The sequence below is a fragment of the Odocoileus virginianus genome, chromosome 10, assembly GCF_023699985.2.
Source record: "Odocoileus virginianus isolate 20LAN1187 ecotype Illinois chromosome 10, Ovbor_1.2, whole genome shotgun sequence".
In the NCBI taxonomy this organism is placed as follows: domain Eukaryota; kingdom Metazoa; phylum Chordata; class Mammalia; order Artiodactyla; family Cervidae; genus Odocoileus; species Odocoileus virginianus.
This window is the reverse complement of record NC_069683.1, coordinates 55,007,428-55,023,764: the sequence shown is the minus strand read 5'-3', so window position 1 is coordinate 55,023,764 and position 16,337 is coordinate 55,007,428. Positions and strand designations below refer to the sequence as shown.

Sequence of the window (16,337 nt, the reverse complement as noted above, 5' to 3'; positions counted from 1 at the left end):
TGATTAAAAATCTTTTTTTCTCTCTTCCTCAGATTGGATAATCTCTGTTTATATGCTTTCAAATTCACAGACTTATTTCTCTTTCATTTCCATTTTGCAACTAAAGCCACAGAGAGAATTTTTAAATATCTAAGATACTATAATTTTTAGTTCTAGAATTTTCATTTGGCTTTTGAAAAATATTTTCTATTTCTCTGCTAAGATTTCCTATCTTTTCACTCATTTCAATTGGCTTTTCCTTTTACCTACTGAGCATAGTTATAAGAGTTGCTTGTAAGCTCTTTTATAGCAATTCCAACTAATAGACCATCTCATGATTGGCTTCTATTTATTATCGTTTTCCTTTCCAGATACTTCATAGATTAAAAAACTTCAGATAACATTCTAGACACTAAAAATATCTTATTCTGGAGACTCTGAGTTTTGTTATATTTGAAAAATAATGTTGACGTTTTAACAGACAACTCATTTTATTAGATTTAAGCTGAAAACCCTACCTCTCCTGTGTTCAGGAGCAACTCAGTGCAAGTCTTTCAGCCTTAGCTTGAAGCTGCTTAAAGTCTGTTCCATGCATCTGTGGTTCAGCATCCAGCTGGGCAGAATCTAAACAGAAAATCTGGAGCTTCCTTTCTCTGATGCTCTTCTTTCTGAGATTTCATCCCTCAAGTTCCTGTGGCTGTGGCTGACCAAAACTCTGTACTTCGGTGTTTCAGCCCAGAATGCCTGAGTTTTTGTCAGTTTAGATTCCCTGCACCCTGACTTGACTGCAGCCTGCCCTCAGGAGAATGCCTTAAAAGCAGGAAACTCATCCAGTGCTGATGCCTCGTTTCAAGTTTCAATTCTTCTCCAAAATCTGCCAGCATTTTGTTCACTTTCCAGAACCTTCAGGAGGTTGTTGTTTGTGTTTTGTTCAGAGTTTACAGTTGTTATCTGTAGACTGGTCAGTCTGTTAAGACCTTACTCTGCCATACCAGAGTCTGAACTCTTCCACACTACCTTTTTTTAAGTAATCTTTTAATTTCAAGATAGGTTTAGATTTTCATGAAAGTTGCAGAGATAGTACAGAGAATCCCTATATACCCCAGTTTTTGTTTCTTCTAATGCTATCGTCGCACATTATCACAGCACATCCATCAGACTAAGAAACCAATACTGGGACATTACCATCAACTACACTACTGACTTCAGACTTCACCAGTTTTCCCATTAATGTCCTTTTCCTATTTTCTATTGTAGGATACCACATAGTAGATTTAGATATCATGTCTCCTTGGTGACCTTTCCTGTGCCTTTTCATGTTTTGGTTTTTGATTTTTTTTTTTTTTGATTGTGCCAATTTTGAGGCTTACTGGTCAGGTAACTCTACAGAACATCCCTCAATTTGGGCTTATCTGATATTTTTCTCATTATTAGACTGGGGCTATGGGTATTGGAGAGAAATACCACAGAAGCTCCTCATCACACTATCAAAACATAGATGATGTCCACATGACATCACTAGGGATGTTAACTTAGTCATTCAGTTTAAAGTACTATACTCTTTGAGGAATTACTATGTATGCAAACTTGTTTCTGTATTTTCCCTTCTACTTAAAAAACTTTTATGGAAACTCCTTGTTTAAAGACATAAAGTAGTCTCACCCTTCACTTGAAATCACTTCCTTTCAGCTATAAACACCAGGGAGATTAAACAATATGAAATGACAATATTTAGAGAAGCTTGTCATGGAAAAGAAGATACACAGAGAATGATACAAATGTATATTTCTTCTAAATAAATTCTTAAAATCCTGTAGTAGGTCAATAGTGCACAACAGAATTTAATGGCATGCCTTTCCTTTATTAGAAGATTAAGAGCTTCAAAAAAGTAGTTATTTGCTTTTAAAATGATGCCTGAGGAGTTGGATGGTAATGAGGAAGTAGAAAGAAAAATGTGTGCTTGAAATAAAAACCAGCTCTTTTAAGATGTAAAACAAATATTGAATGTGAATATGCAATTGTTCAAAATCATAAGTCTGAGTTTTCGTATGCTCAGTCTGAACGGAAAAGTGCCAGTTTAGCCTGTTCAGATAAGAGCACAAAGACTCTCTCTTCATGCATTCTCCAACTCCATCCCAGCCAAGGAATAAGTCTTAGGAAACTGACTTTCATTCCTTGAATTCATAAATTTGGTTTTGATTGTCACACCTCTGTAGATACCAAGTTAGAACATGATGTGCAATTAGGAACCACATTATTTCATGACATTAAATTTATTTCTATAATTATAAACTTTTTAAAGAAAATCTGGGAGTATAAAGTATAAGCTGATTATTCAAGCTTAACTGGAGTCTTTTATAGAATTTGTTTCAGTAAAACATCTGTTTCAGTAGTTTAGAAAGCTAACTTGAAAACTCAATATATAAAACAGTGCCTAAACATGAGGGAAGGGAATACTGGAGAGGGAGGTTCTAAAACTCTGATTACTCTATTCCTCTTCCACGGTGTTCAAGGTGTTTCAGTAGCCCCTTCAAAAAGTCACAGCTCAAACCAAGGTAAATGCTTCCAAGAGTTCTCAATATTTACTATTACCTTTCACATCTTTTAATAAAAAACTCTTTGGGAGAAACATGAAGCATACAGGTGTCTTTATTGAGAGTGTGCCAAAAGATGAATTATTGGCTTTAGAATACAAATGAAATTCTCTACAAAACAGATCAATTCGAATAAAATATTTTTCTTTAAAAAATTATGGGAACAAAACTGAATTTTCTTTTTCTCCTCTCCATTATAGAAATTACATAGCTGACTGTATTTCACAGTAGCAAACCCATGTGAATAATATAAGACAAGCTATGGTTCTCACCTGAAAGTGGCCACGAAGTTCACTGTGGGCCAGCCTAAGACAAAGGATTTCATGGCATTGGTGTTGCCTTCTCCCACTTCATCCACACAGCTTGCTGTCCACATGTCACTTAATTTTATTTTATTTTTTATCTTAAAGTTATTGTTATATCTAGAAAGATAAAAACCAGATAGGATTTCTTGTTATTTTGTTTCTTAAATTTTATGAGAACTTCCATACTTGTGATAAGAAGACAGTTTTACTAATCATGGGTAAAGAATGTCTTACTCATTGTTTTTACCTTCAGTAAACTGTAACATGTTTGGTTACCTTAGCTTAAAAAGGCCTTTGAAACATTTGACATATTGGTCCTAATGCTTGCATTTATGGCAGCAAATAGCCATAAGCTGGCAATTTTATTTTCTATATGTTGAGCATTACATTTGGATCAAAAGCCTAATTTTATACTTATTGCTGTTATGAAAAGTTAACTCATTTATTATTTATAACTTGTTTATTTCAAAAAAAAATATAAAATATAAATGGCTGAGTAAAAGATTAAACATAAACATTACTTAATAAAATATTTATAAAATTTTCACCTTATATGCACTAAAAATATAACCAGGAATTAGAGAAATTTACAATGCATTTCCAACTGAGTAGTTGTATGACTTTCTAGTCTTTACAAGCAAAGATTATTTTAAATTTCCTTTTAAAAGATTTTTTTCTTACCATTTCCCTTATATTGTGGTGAAAACTGAAAAAAACTATAGCCTAAAAATAGACCCTAAACTGGAAAAAAAGAGGCCAGGAAGTATTATATTTAATGTAGAATTGATATAATTGATACTTATCTCTGGATACCCAGAAAGTGATCTACTTTTAAGTTGGCAATGAAATTGCTTTTTGAATTTCTACCTAATCCTCCTTAAAACCCTGGTATTGAAACCATCATTCTCTTGACCTACTTTACAGATTTAATGCTTATAATGGACCCGAGACTTAAATAGTTAGAAGGCACTGCTAGGGATAAAGAGAATGCCCTAGGAAACCTCAGTACTTTCTATCATTCAGAACCATTTACAGAAACACTAAAAGCTAAAATGAAATCAAAGATACTCCATATTCCTAAAACTCCTCATGGAATAGTTAAAGTTAAAATTCTCCAGTAGAACTTATAAAATGAAACAGGAGTTTTAAGGAGCCTTTACATGAATGATAATCTGGATTCAAAGCCTCATCTATGCTTCTTGTAAGGTAAACAATGTAAATATAATAGAAAAGTGCCTTGTGGAATAATGACTTCTACCCTATTGCTATAAATCATTAGATTTTTTTTTAAAAAAGTAAAATCTCACTTTTTCTCTTAAAAATCTTACTTTTTGATGGCACCTATTTAGGTAATATAAAATTGAAACTATGAATCTTTTGGGAGGAACAGTATGTTTCTGTATCTGTCTTCATACATTTTGAGTTTGTTTGTTTTTTTAAATGCAGGCCTCTCTTTATATTAGAAACGTCAGATACCATGTGGGAGCTTGTGTATCTGTTCATCTGGAAGAACGTCATTCCAATAATGCTTTCCCTAGATCAATAAACTGTCAAGACCGTCTACTTCCTTATATTAAAACAAAAAACAAGGAGCTATCTAAAAGTGTAAACAACACTTTCATTCTAATGGTCAATGTTTATTGAGAACATATCATCTACCAGTAATTGTTAACACATTACACATATTAGTTTAATCCTCAGTTTTTTTATAGACAAGAAAATGTCACAGGGAGATTAAGTAATTTACCACAAGTCCAACAGGTTAACTAGCAGAGCTAGAATCTGAACCCAAGCAGGGTTGACTCTTGGGCTTATTTATGCTAATAAGCATTATGTATCTATAAAAAGTCCTGTGGATATGGCCATTCTTACAAAGCACCTGGAGGGGTCTGTGCCTCCATGAAGTTTTCTTCAGCTTTATTACCTTAAACCTTCAGTTCAGTTCAGTCTCTCAGTCCTGTTTGACTCTGCGACCCCATGGACTGCAGCATGCCAGGTTTCCCTGTCTATCACCAACTACTGGAGCTTACTCACACTCATGCCCATCGAGTGGGTGATGCCACCCAACCATTTCATCCTCTATCGTCCCCTTCTCCTCCCACCTTCAATCTTTCCCAGCATCAGGATCTTTTCCATTGAGTCAGTTCTTCGCATCAGGGGGCCAAAGTATTGGGGTTTCAGCTTCAGCATCAGCCCTTCCAATGAATATTCAGGACTGATTTCCTTTAGGATAGACTGGTTGGATCTCCTTGCTATCCCCGACTCTCAAGAGTCTTCTTCAACACCACAGTTCAAAAGCATCAATTCTTTGGCGCTCAGCTTTCTTCAGAGTCCAACTCTCATATCCATACAAGACTACTAGAAAAACCATGGCTTTGACTAGATGGACCTTTGTTGGCAAAGTAATGTCTCTGATTTACAACAGGCTGTCTAGGTTGGTCATAGCTTTTTTTCCAAGGAGCAAACGTCTTTTAATTTCATGGCTGCAGTCACCATCTGCAGTGATTTTGGAGACGCAAAAAATACTCTCACTGTTTCCATTGTTTCCCCATCTATTTGTCATGAAGTGATGGCACTGGATGCCATGATCTTCATTTTTTGAATGTTGAGATTTAAGTCAACTTTTCCACTCTCCTGTTTAACTTTCATCAAGAGGCTCTTTAGTTCTTCTTCACTTTCTGCCATAAGGGTGGTGTCATCAGCATATCTGAGATTACTGATGTTTCTGCCAGCAATCTTGATTCCAGCTTGTGCTTCATCCAGTCTAGCATTTTGCATGATGTGCTCTGCATATGAGTTAAATAAGCATGGTGACAACATGCAACCTTGACGTACTCCTTTCCCAATTTGGAACCAGTGTGTTGTTCCATGTCCAGTTCTAACTATTGCTTTTTGACCTGTATACAATTTCTCAGGAGGCAGGTGAGGTGGTCTGGTATTCCCATGTCTTTAAGAATTTTCCACAGTTTGTTGAGATCCACACAGTCAAAGGCTTTGGCATAGTCAATAAAGCAGAAGTAGATATAGATATTTTTCTGGAACTCTTGCTTTTTTGATGATCCAGCGGATATTGGCAATTTGATCTCTGGTTCCTCTGCCTTTTCTAAATCCAGCTTGAACCTCTGGAAGTTCATAGTTCACATACTGTTGAAGCCTGGCTTGGAGAATTTTGAGCATTACTTTACTAGCGTGTGAGATAAGTGCAATTGTGTGTGGTAGTTAAGCATTCTTTGGCATTGCCTTTCTTAGGGATTGGAATAAAGATTGACCTTTTCCAGTCCTGTGGCCACTGCTGAGTTTTCCAAATTTGCTGGCATATTGAGTGCAGCACTTTCAGAGCATTATCTTTTAGGATTTGAAATAGCTCAACTGGAATTCCATCACTTCCATTAGTTTTGTTCATAGCGATGCTTCCTAAGGCTCACTTGACTTCACATTCCAGGATGTCTGGCTCTAGGTGCATGATCACACCATCATGGTTATCTGGGTCATGAAGATCTTTTTTGTATAGTTCTTCTGTGTATTCTTGCCACTCTTCTTAATATCTTCTGCTTCTGTAAGGTCCATACCATTTCTGTTCCTTTATTGTTCCCATCTTTACATGAAATATTCCCTTGGTATCTCTAATTTTCTTGAAGAGATCTCTAGTCTTATTCTATTGTTTTCCTCTATTTCTTAGATGATCACTGAGGAAGGCTTTCTTATCTCTCCTTGCTATTCTTTGGAACTTTGCATTCAAATGGGTATATCTTCCCTTTTCTCCTTTGCCTTTAGCTTCTCTTCTTTTCTCAGCTGTTTGTAAGACCTCCTCAGACAACCATTTTGCCTTTTGCATTTCTTTTTCTTGGGGATGGTCTTGATCACTGCCTCCTGTACAATGTCATGAACCTCTGTCCATAGTTCTTCAGGCACTCTATCAGATCTAATCCCTTGATTCTATTTGTCACTTACACTGTATAATTGTAAGGAATTGGATTTAGGTCAAATCTCTTAGAAGAAATGGAGTAGTCACATAGTCAACAAAAGAGTCTGAAATGCAGTACTTGGATGCAATCTCCAAAACGACAGAATGATCTCAGTTTATTTCCAAGGTAAACCATTCAATATCACGGTAATCCAAGTCTATGTCTTGACCAGTAATGCTGAAGAAGCTGAATTTGAACACTTCTATGAAGACCTACAAGAACTTCTAGAAGTAACACCCAAAAGAGATGTCCTTTTTATTATAGAGGACTGGAATGCAAAAGTAGGAAGTCAAATGATACCTGTAGTAACAGGCAAATTTGGCCTTGGAGTACAAAATGAAGCAGGGCAGAGGCTAACAGAATTTTGCCAAGAGAACGCACTGGTCACAGCAAACACTCTCTTCCAACAACACAAGAGACAACTCTACACATGGACACCACCAGACGGTCAATACCTATATCAGAGTGATTATAGTCTTTGCCCCCAAAGATGGAGAAGCTCTATACAGTCAGCAAAAACAACACAAGGGGCTGATTGTGGCTCAGGTCATGAACTCCTTATTGCCAAATTCAGACTTAAATTGAAGAAAGTAAGGAAAACCACTAGACCATTCAGGTATGACCTAAATCTTAAAAACTTACTCTTCCAAATCTCCTTACCTTTCTGATGGGACTCTTTTTTTTATGGAGGTGGGGGATAAATCTCATGGACATTTATGTCCATAAAGCTAGAGGTACTAGTTTAAAAATACTTAAAACATGTATTTCAATTTATATTAAGATGGAGAACTTTAGGGTCACAGTGTGTTTCTTCAGATTTTTCACTTCAATTTTTAATAGCATTAGATTACTCCAATAGGAATTTAAAAGTATGAATTCTAGATTTCACTCTATTCCAAGATGGAGATGTCCTATTAAATACATTTTGGGGTAGAGAACATGTTATATCCCATATGTAATGGATGGTAATTCTATTAGTAATGAATTAATAATTGGAACTTTTTTTTTCTCCTCATCTTTTTGACCTACACAGAACTCATCATTACTTCCCTATTTCTTTCAGGAAGTAGAATATGAGAATAGTGATGGTTTAAGACAATATAAAATAACGACTTCCATTTCCTTGTGTGTGCTCAGTCATGCCTGACTCATTGTGACCCCAGACTGTATCTCGTCAAGCTTCTCTGTCCATGGAATTTCTGAGGCAAGAATACTGGAGTGAGTTGCCATTTCCTTCTGCAGGGGATCTTCCCAATCCAGGGATCAAACCTGTCTCTTGTGTCTCCTGCCTTGGCAGGTGGATTCTTTACCACTGTGCCACCTGGGGAACCCTTTTATTTCCTTTTTTGTATATTCCAAATAGGTGCTCTAAGGCTATTAACACAGGGGATATATCAGCTTCCTTATAAATACAGTGATGCTCAAACATTGTTTTAAAAATGTAAAGACACAGTTCTATAGGAAAATAATTTTTAATATACCTTTCTAATGAATATTAAAAGTGGTCCTTAAGGTCACATCCAACTTTAATATTAATACTTGTTTTAATATCAAAAAGAATGACAATAAACTCAAAACAATTTTAGGCAAACATTGTCAACATTCTGCATGAGATGGAGTAAATAAAATACCTTAGCCAAAGAAAGACTTTTAAAACATTCTCTATTATTGTACTCACTAAAATCCACTTATTTTGACTAAATAAATATGTGACAGTTGGCCAACTATTTATTCCCCCTGAGTTTATTTCTGTAGCATCAACTTAAGGACTGAAAGCAGTTTCCAAATGGAGCCTGAAGATGAGCTGAGGCAATATTGAACATAAGGTAAAGAATCTGTTCACTAAGTATATTATTAAGTACTAAATGAATCAGTTATTTATAACTGAGTAATAAATAAATAAATAACCTAGTTTATTTCAACAAGTAATTGATTCAGGGTTCAACTCAATCCCACATACAGGGGTGAGAAGTGATAGGGAGAACATAGGTTTAGTGTATCAGGGGACTACTTCCTGACTGCTATTTCAGAAAAAATAAATTGTCTCATATTAAGGAGGATCTGTCAATATATTAAAATGTTTGATGTATATATATATATATCAGTGATTTCCCAAAAAATTGCAGTAAAAGTTTTGCAAGATGGCAGCTTTTATTTGCTGTTCAATCGCTAAGTCAAGTCCACCTCTTTGCAACCCCATGGACTGCAGCACACCAGGCTTTTTCATCCTCCCGTCTCCTGGAGTTTGCTTAAATTTATGCCTATTGAGTCAGTGATCCTATATTGATGGCAGTATTCAACAGTAATGATTATCTCCTCAAATATATGTTTTATTTATGTCAAGGAGAAAGAGTTCATGGCCACAAAATTAACTTAGACCACTCACACTCTTTTATATCCCCAACAAATGTAGACAGTTCTTAAAAATTCAACAATCCCACTTCTGTATATTTATCAAATAACTGAAATCAGGATCTAGAAGAGATATTAGCACTTTCATGTTCAATGAAGCACTATTTACAATAACCAAGCTGTGGAAATGAATTAAATGTCCACTGAATACATACATACAGTGGAACAGTACTCAGCTTTAAGAAATCCTATCATATGCAATAACATGGATGAACCCAGAGAACATAATGCTAAGTAAAATAAGCCAATCAGAGAAGAACAATGATTCTACTTATATGAGGTATCTAAGGGAGTCAAACTCACAGAACCTAAGTGAAATATAGGTGGCAAAGGGCTGGGGAAAGGTGGAATGTGGGGAGCTGCTAATTAATTTTCAATTATGGAAGATGAATACATTCTAGAGATGCTGCCGTGCATCACCGTGTCCATGAACTATACTCTATTGTACCCTTAATTTGTTTGGAAGGTAGATCTCAATGTTAAATATTTCTACCACAGTAAATTTTTCCTAAGGGAAACACATTCAGAAACAGCTTTGCATTTATTATCTTTACCTATGGTTTTAAAAGATCAACAGTTCATTAAACATTCTATACCATTTCTTAATTAGTTAGATAAGTAATTAGTTAGATCCTTTTACTCACCACAAGAGAAAGATTGATTCAAAAAACAAAACAGAACAAAACACTAACTGGTTGAGGAATCTTGTATAACATCCATTAAAAAAGAGGTAAGTTATAGAGACAGCATGGATTAAATTTTGATCGATTCATATTGATTAAATCCATGGAGTTTGATATATGATAGACCTATGTTCAAATGTGGGCTCAACTAATTACTAATTTTGTTAACTTGGGAAAGTCACTTAATTTCTTTAAGAAACATTTGTAAATGGGAAAAATACTATCTATACAACAGAACAGTTATGAGTAAATTTTTTTTAGAAAAATACTTAACAGGCTTCCAATAAATGTGAGATCTCCACTATTATCAATACTGCTCAGATTAAATACAGTGCTTGCAAAAGCAGTATTAATATTTAGTCAAGCCTATGCCTTATTCTTAGCATATTCTTATTCTATAGCTGACTTACAACATTAAACTAGTTTCATGGGTACAGAATAGTGATTCAACATTTTTATAGACTATACTCATTCTAAGTTATTATAAAACATTGACAATAATCTCTGTGCTATATATCCTTGTAGCTTATTTATTTCTTAAATAGTGGTTGGTACCTCTTAACCACCAACCCTGTCATTCCCTTCCTGACTTCCTCTTCTCCTTGGTAATCATCAGTTCTCTGTATCTTTGAGTCTGTTTCTGTTTTGTTACACATTTTACTTTTTAGATTCCACATGTAAGTGATAACACACAGTATTTGTCCTTCTTTATCTAATTTATTTCATTAAGCACAACACCCTCCAAGTCCATCCATGTTATTGCAAATGACAAAATTTCATTCTTTTTTACGGCTGAGTAGCATTCCACAGTATATACATACCACATCTTCTTTTTCGCACTTACTAGACCATATGGAAGTTCGAGTCCTAGTTTTTTTGAGGAATCTTCATACTGTTTCCACATTGTCAGCACCAGTTTATTCTTGCCAATAGCGTACAAGGGTTTCCTTTTCTCCATAGCCTCTGCAGCATTTCTTATTTGTGTTCTTGCTGATGACAGCTATTCTGACAGATGTGGGGTGCTACCTCATCATGGTTTTAATTTGCATTTCCCTAATAATTAGTGATATTGAGTGCCTATTGGCTATCTATAAGTTTTATTTGGAACAATGTCTTTTTTTTGGAATTCTTTTTGAACTTTTTTTTTTAAATTTTTTTCTCATTCAGTTAATCTCCCGATTTTATAATTGGGTTGTTTGTTTTTCTGATGTTGAATTGTTTACCTCATCTGAATAATAACCCGTCAGTTATACCATTTGCAAATATTTTCTTCTGTTCAGTAGATTATCTTTGTATTATGTCAATGGTTTCCTTTGCTGTGCAAAAGTTTTTAAGTTTAATTAGGCCCCACTTGTTTATTTTTTTGCTTTTGTTTCTTTTGCCTGAGGAGAGAGTTAAAAAAAAAATACTGCTATGATTTATGTTGAAGAGTGTTCTGCGAATTTTCTTTTTTTTTAATTGTTTTTTATAGATTTTTAAAAATAGATTTTTATGGTTTCCAGTCTTACATTAAGGTCTTTATTCCATTTTGAGTTTGTTTTTATACATGTTGTGAGGGAATGTTCTAGTTGCATTCCTTTATATCCTGCTCTCCAGTTTTCCTAGTAACACTTTTCCTCACTGTATATATACAGAGTAACAGAGTAAACGCAACAGTATTGTACTGCTTTGAAGTTTAGTCTGACAGGGAGCATGATACCCCTACCACGTTCTGTCTTCTCAAGACGGCTTTGGCTATGTTATCTTTTGACATTCTATATCAGTTTTAGGATTATTCACTTGGTTCTGTTAAAACTGTCACAAGTATTTTGATAGGGACTACATTAAATCTGTAGACTGTTTTGAGCATTATAGACATTTTAAAACGTTAAATCTTCCAATTGATAAACACAGGACATCTTTCCATTTTTTTGGGGGGTATCATCTTCAATTTCTTTCATCAATGTTCTTAGTTTTCAAAATTGAGGTCTTTCACCTGCACGATTAAGTTTATTACTTGGCTTTTTTTTTTGGATGCAATTTTAGACTGGATTGTTTTCCCTTTCTGATAGTTCTGTATTAATGTATAGAAAAGTAGCAGGTTTCTGTATATTAATCTTGTATATTAAAATTTACTGTTAATTTACTAGTTCTAATAGCTCTCTGATGAAGACTTGAGGATTTTCTATATATAGTATATACAGGGTTTTCTATACACAGTATTTGAGTAAGTTCCCAGAGTTGGTGATGGACAGGGAAGCCTGGCATGCTGCAGTCCATGGGGTGGCAAAGAGTCGGACAGACTGAGCCACTGAAGGGAACTGACCTGATACATAGTGTCATGTCATCTGCAAATAGTGGTAATTTTACTTATTCCTTTCCAACATGGATCGCTTTTATTTCTTTTATAATTGTCTCGCTAGGACTTCTAACACTATGTTAAATAGAAGTGGTTAGAGTGGGCATCTTTGTCCTGTTCCTGATTTTAAAGAAAAAGCTTTCAGCTTTTCAGAGTATATATGGTGTTAGGTGTGGGTTTGTCATAAATAGTATTTATTATGTTGAGATATGTTCTCTCTAGATATGGGGGAAAATTTGATGAATTTTTTTTTATCATAAATGGATGCTGAATTTTGTCAAAGGTTTCTTCTGTATCTACTGAGGTGATCATGCGATTTCCACACTTTGTTAATGTGGTGTATTGCAATGATTTACTTGCCCATTTTTGAACCATCTTTGCATCTCTGGAATAAACACCACTTGATCACAATCTAAGATCTTTTCTTTGTACTGTTTAATTCAGTTTCCTAATATTTTATTAAGGATTTTTGCATGTATATCAATCAAAGATATTGGTCTTTAATTTTCTTTTATTTTTTTTAGTGTCTCAGTCTAGTTTGGCATAATGGTGAGAATGAGTTTGGGAGACTCAGGAAGACAGGAATTAGCTCTTATTTATTTATTTTTATTTTTAAAAATAAATTTATTCATTTTAATTTAGCTCTTATTTATATGTTTGGTGGAATTTCCCTCTGAAGTCATCCGATCCTGGACTGTTTGCTAGTAGGTTTTTTAAAATTATAAATCCAATTTCAGTACTAGTAATCAGCCTGTTCAAACTGTCTGTTTTCTCTTGATAAAGTGTTAGCAGGTTGTATGTTTTTCAACATTTGCCTATTTTTTCTATGCTGTTTAATTTGTTGGCATACAACTATCCACAGAATTCTTTTTTTTTGGTATCTCTGTGGCTCTGGCTGGTATTTCTCCTCTTTCATTTCTTATTTGGGTCCTGTCCCTTTTCTGCTTGATGAGTCTAGCTAGCAGTTTATCAATTTTATCTTTTCAAAAAATCACTGGTCTTTTTCTATTACTTTTTGGTCTCTATTTTATTTCCTCTCTGATATTTATTATTTCCTTCCTTCTCCTGACTTCAGGCTTTGCTTACTCTTCTTTTATCTAATTCCTTCAGATGGCAGGTTAGCTTGTTTATTTGAGATTTTACTTGCTTCCTGAGGAAGGTCTGTACTGATGTAAACTTCCCACACAACTCTGTGTGTGAGTCGCTCAGTCGTGTCCGACTCTTTGCGACCCCATGGACTGTGGCCCGTCAGCCTTCTCTGTCCATGGGATTCTCCAGGCAAGAATACTGGAGTGGATTGCCATCCCCTTCTCCAGAGGAACTTCCCAAACCAGGGATCAGACCCTGGATTCCTGCGTCGCAGGCAGTTTCTTTAGTGTTTGAGCTACAGGGAAGTTACATACAACTACTCTGCTGCATATCATAAATTCTGAAGCATTCTGTTTCCATTTTTATTTGTCGCAAGATACTTCCTGATTTCTTCTTTGATTTCTTCATCAGCCCAGTGGTTTTCTGTAGCACACCGTTTACTCTCTATGTGTCTGTGATTTTCCCTTTCTTCTTTTTGTAATTGATGACAAGTTTCATATAGTTGTGATTGGAAGATGGTTGATATAACTTCTCTCCTGTTAAATTTGTTGACGCTTGTATTTTGGCCTAAAATGTGAACTATCCTGGAGAATGTTTTACGTGTACATCATAAGAACGTGTATTCTGCTGGTGTTCTGATTGGAGTGTGCTTTGTTGTTCACTCACTCAGTCCTATCTGACTCTTTGCGACCCCATGGACTGCAGCACGCCAGGCCTCCCTGTCCATCACCATCTCCTGGAGCTTGCTCAAACTCATGTCCATCAAGTTGGTGATGCCATCCAAGCATCTCATCCTCTGTCGTCCCCTTCTCCTCCTGCCTTCAATCTTTCCCATCATCAGGGTCTTCTCTAATGAGCTGGCTTTTTGCACTAAGTGGCCAAAGTATTGGTACTTCAGCTTTAGCATCAGTCCTGCCAATGAATATTCAAGACTGATTTCCTTTGGGACTGACTGGTTTGATCTCCTTGCAGTCCAAGGGACTCTCAAGAGTCTTCTCCAACACTACAGTTCAAAAGCATCAATTTTTTGGCGCTCAACCTTCTTTATGGTCCAACTCTCACATCTACACATACCTACTGGAAAAACCATGACTTTGACTGTATGGACAAAGGAATTCCTGCCAAATTCCTGTCGGCAAAGGAATGTCTCAATTTTTAATATGCTGTATAGGTTTGTCACAGTTTTTTCTTCCAAGGAGCAAGCATCTTTCAATTTCATGGCTGCGATCACCATCTGCAGGGATTTTTGAGTCTGTTGTAGCTATCTATTAAGCCCATCTGGTATATTATACCATTTAAGATCACTGTTGCCTTAATAATTTTGTCTGAACAATCTATCCTTTGAGGTAAGTGGACTGTTAACATCTCCACCTGTTACTGTAGTATTGTCAGTTTGCTTATTAATAGTTGTCTTATGTCTTTTAACAGTTGTTTGATATATTTAGGTGCCCCTGTATTGGGTCCATGTATGTCAATCAGTATAATATCCTCTTCTTGTATTGATCCCTTTATTATAAAATAATGCCTGTCTTTGTCTTTGGGTAAATAGCTTTGTTTTAAAATATACTTTATCTTTTCATGTGTATTTCTCTGATAACACATGAAAAGATGCTCAACATCACTCATTATCAGAGAAATGCAAATCAAAACCACAATGAGGTACCATTACACGCCAGTCAGAGTGGCTGCTATCCGAAAGTCTACAAGCAATAAATGCTGGAGAGGGTGTGGAGAAAAGGGAACCCTCTTACACTGTTGGTGGGAATGCAAACTAGTACAGCCACTATGGAGAACAGTGTGGTGATTCCTTAAAAAACTGGAAATAGAACTGCCATATGACCCAGCAATCCCACTCCTGGGCATACACACGGAGGAAACCAGATCTGAAAGAGACACGTATACCCCAATGTTCATTGCAGCACTGTTTATAATAGCCAGGACATGGAAGCAACCTAGATGCCCATCAGCAGACGAATGGATAAGGAAGCTGTGGTACATATACACCATGGAATATTACTCAGCCATTCAAAAGAATACATTTGAATTAGTTCTAATGAGATGGATGAAACTGGAGCCCATCATACAGAGTGAAGTAAGCCAGAAAGATAAAGATCAATACAGGATACTAACGCATATATATGGAATTTATAAAGATGGTAACGATAACCCTATATGCAAAACAGAAAAAGAGACACAGATGTACAGAACAGATTTTTGGACTCTATGGGAGAAGGCGAGAGTGGGATGATCTGAGAGAACAGCATTGAAACAAGTATACTATCAAGGGTGAAACAGATCACCAGCCTAGGTTGGATGCATGAGACAAGTGCTCAGGGTTGGTGCACTAGGAAGACCCAGAGGGATCGGATGGGGAGGGGCGCGGGAGGGGGGATTGGGATGGTGAACACATGTAAATCCATGGCTGATTCATGTCAATGTATGGCAAAAACCACTACAATACTGTAAAGTAATTAGCCTCCAACTAATAAAAATAAATGATAAAAAATAAAACAAATAATCACTGAACAATGAAAAAAAAATGAAGTGTACTTTATGTATATGAGTACTGCTACTCCAGCTTTCTTTTGTCCCATTTGCATGAAATATCTCTTTCCATCCCCTCACTTTCAGGCTGTTTGTGTCTTTAGCTCTGAAGTGAGTCTCATGCAGGTTCACATAGATGGATCTTGGATTTTTAATCCCATCAGTCAGTCTACTTTTTTTGACATATTTTTTATAATTACAATTAAAGTCATTATTGACAAGCATGTACTCTTACTGCCTTTTTGTTACTTGTTTTCTGGTTGTTTTGTAGTTCACTGTTCCTTTTTTTTCTTTTGTTTGCTTTTTTCCTTGTGGTTTGATGACTTTCTTCAGTGGAATGTTTGTATTACTTTTTTTTGTTTGTTTTCAGTGTTTGTTTATCTATTGCAGGTGTTTGGTTTGCGATTACCATGGGGCTCATATGCTGA

General features: G+C 35.7%; 1 protein-coding gene across 4 annotated transcripts in view; it reads right to left on the bottom strand.

The window, feature by feature from the left end:
• ARHGAP20 (Rho GTPase activating protein 20) overlaps positions 1-16,337 on the bottom strand; it is a 190,192-nt gene that overhangs the window by 64,326 nt on the left and 109,529 nt on the right. For all 4 annotated transcript variants that reach the window (XM_070473609.1, XM_020869998.2, XM_070473608.1 and 1 more), the window contains exon 4: positions 2,846-2,995. In XM_070473609.1, coding sequence (XP_070329710.1) covers positions 2,846-2,995 — 150 coding nt within the window. The remainder of the gene's footprint in view (positions 1-2,845; positions 2,996-16,337) is intronic.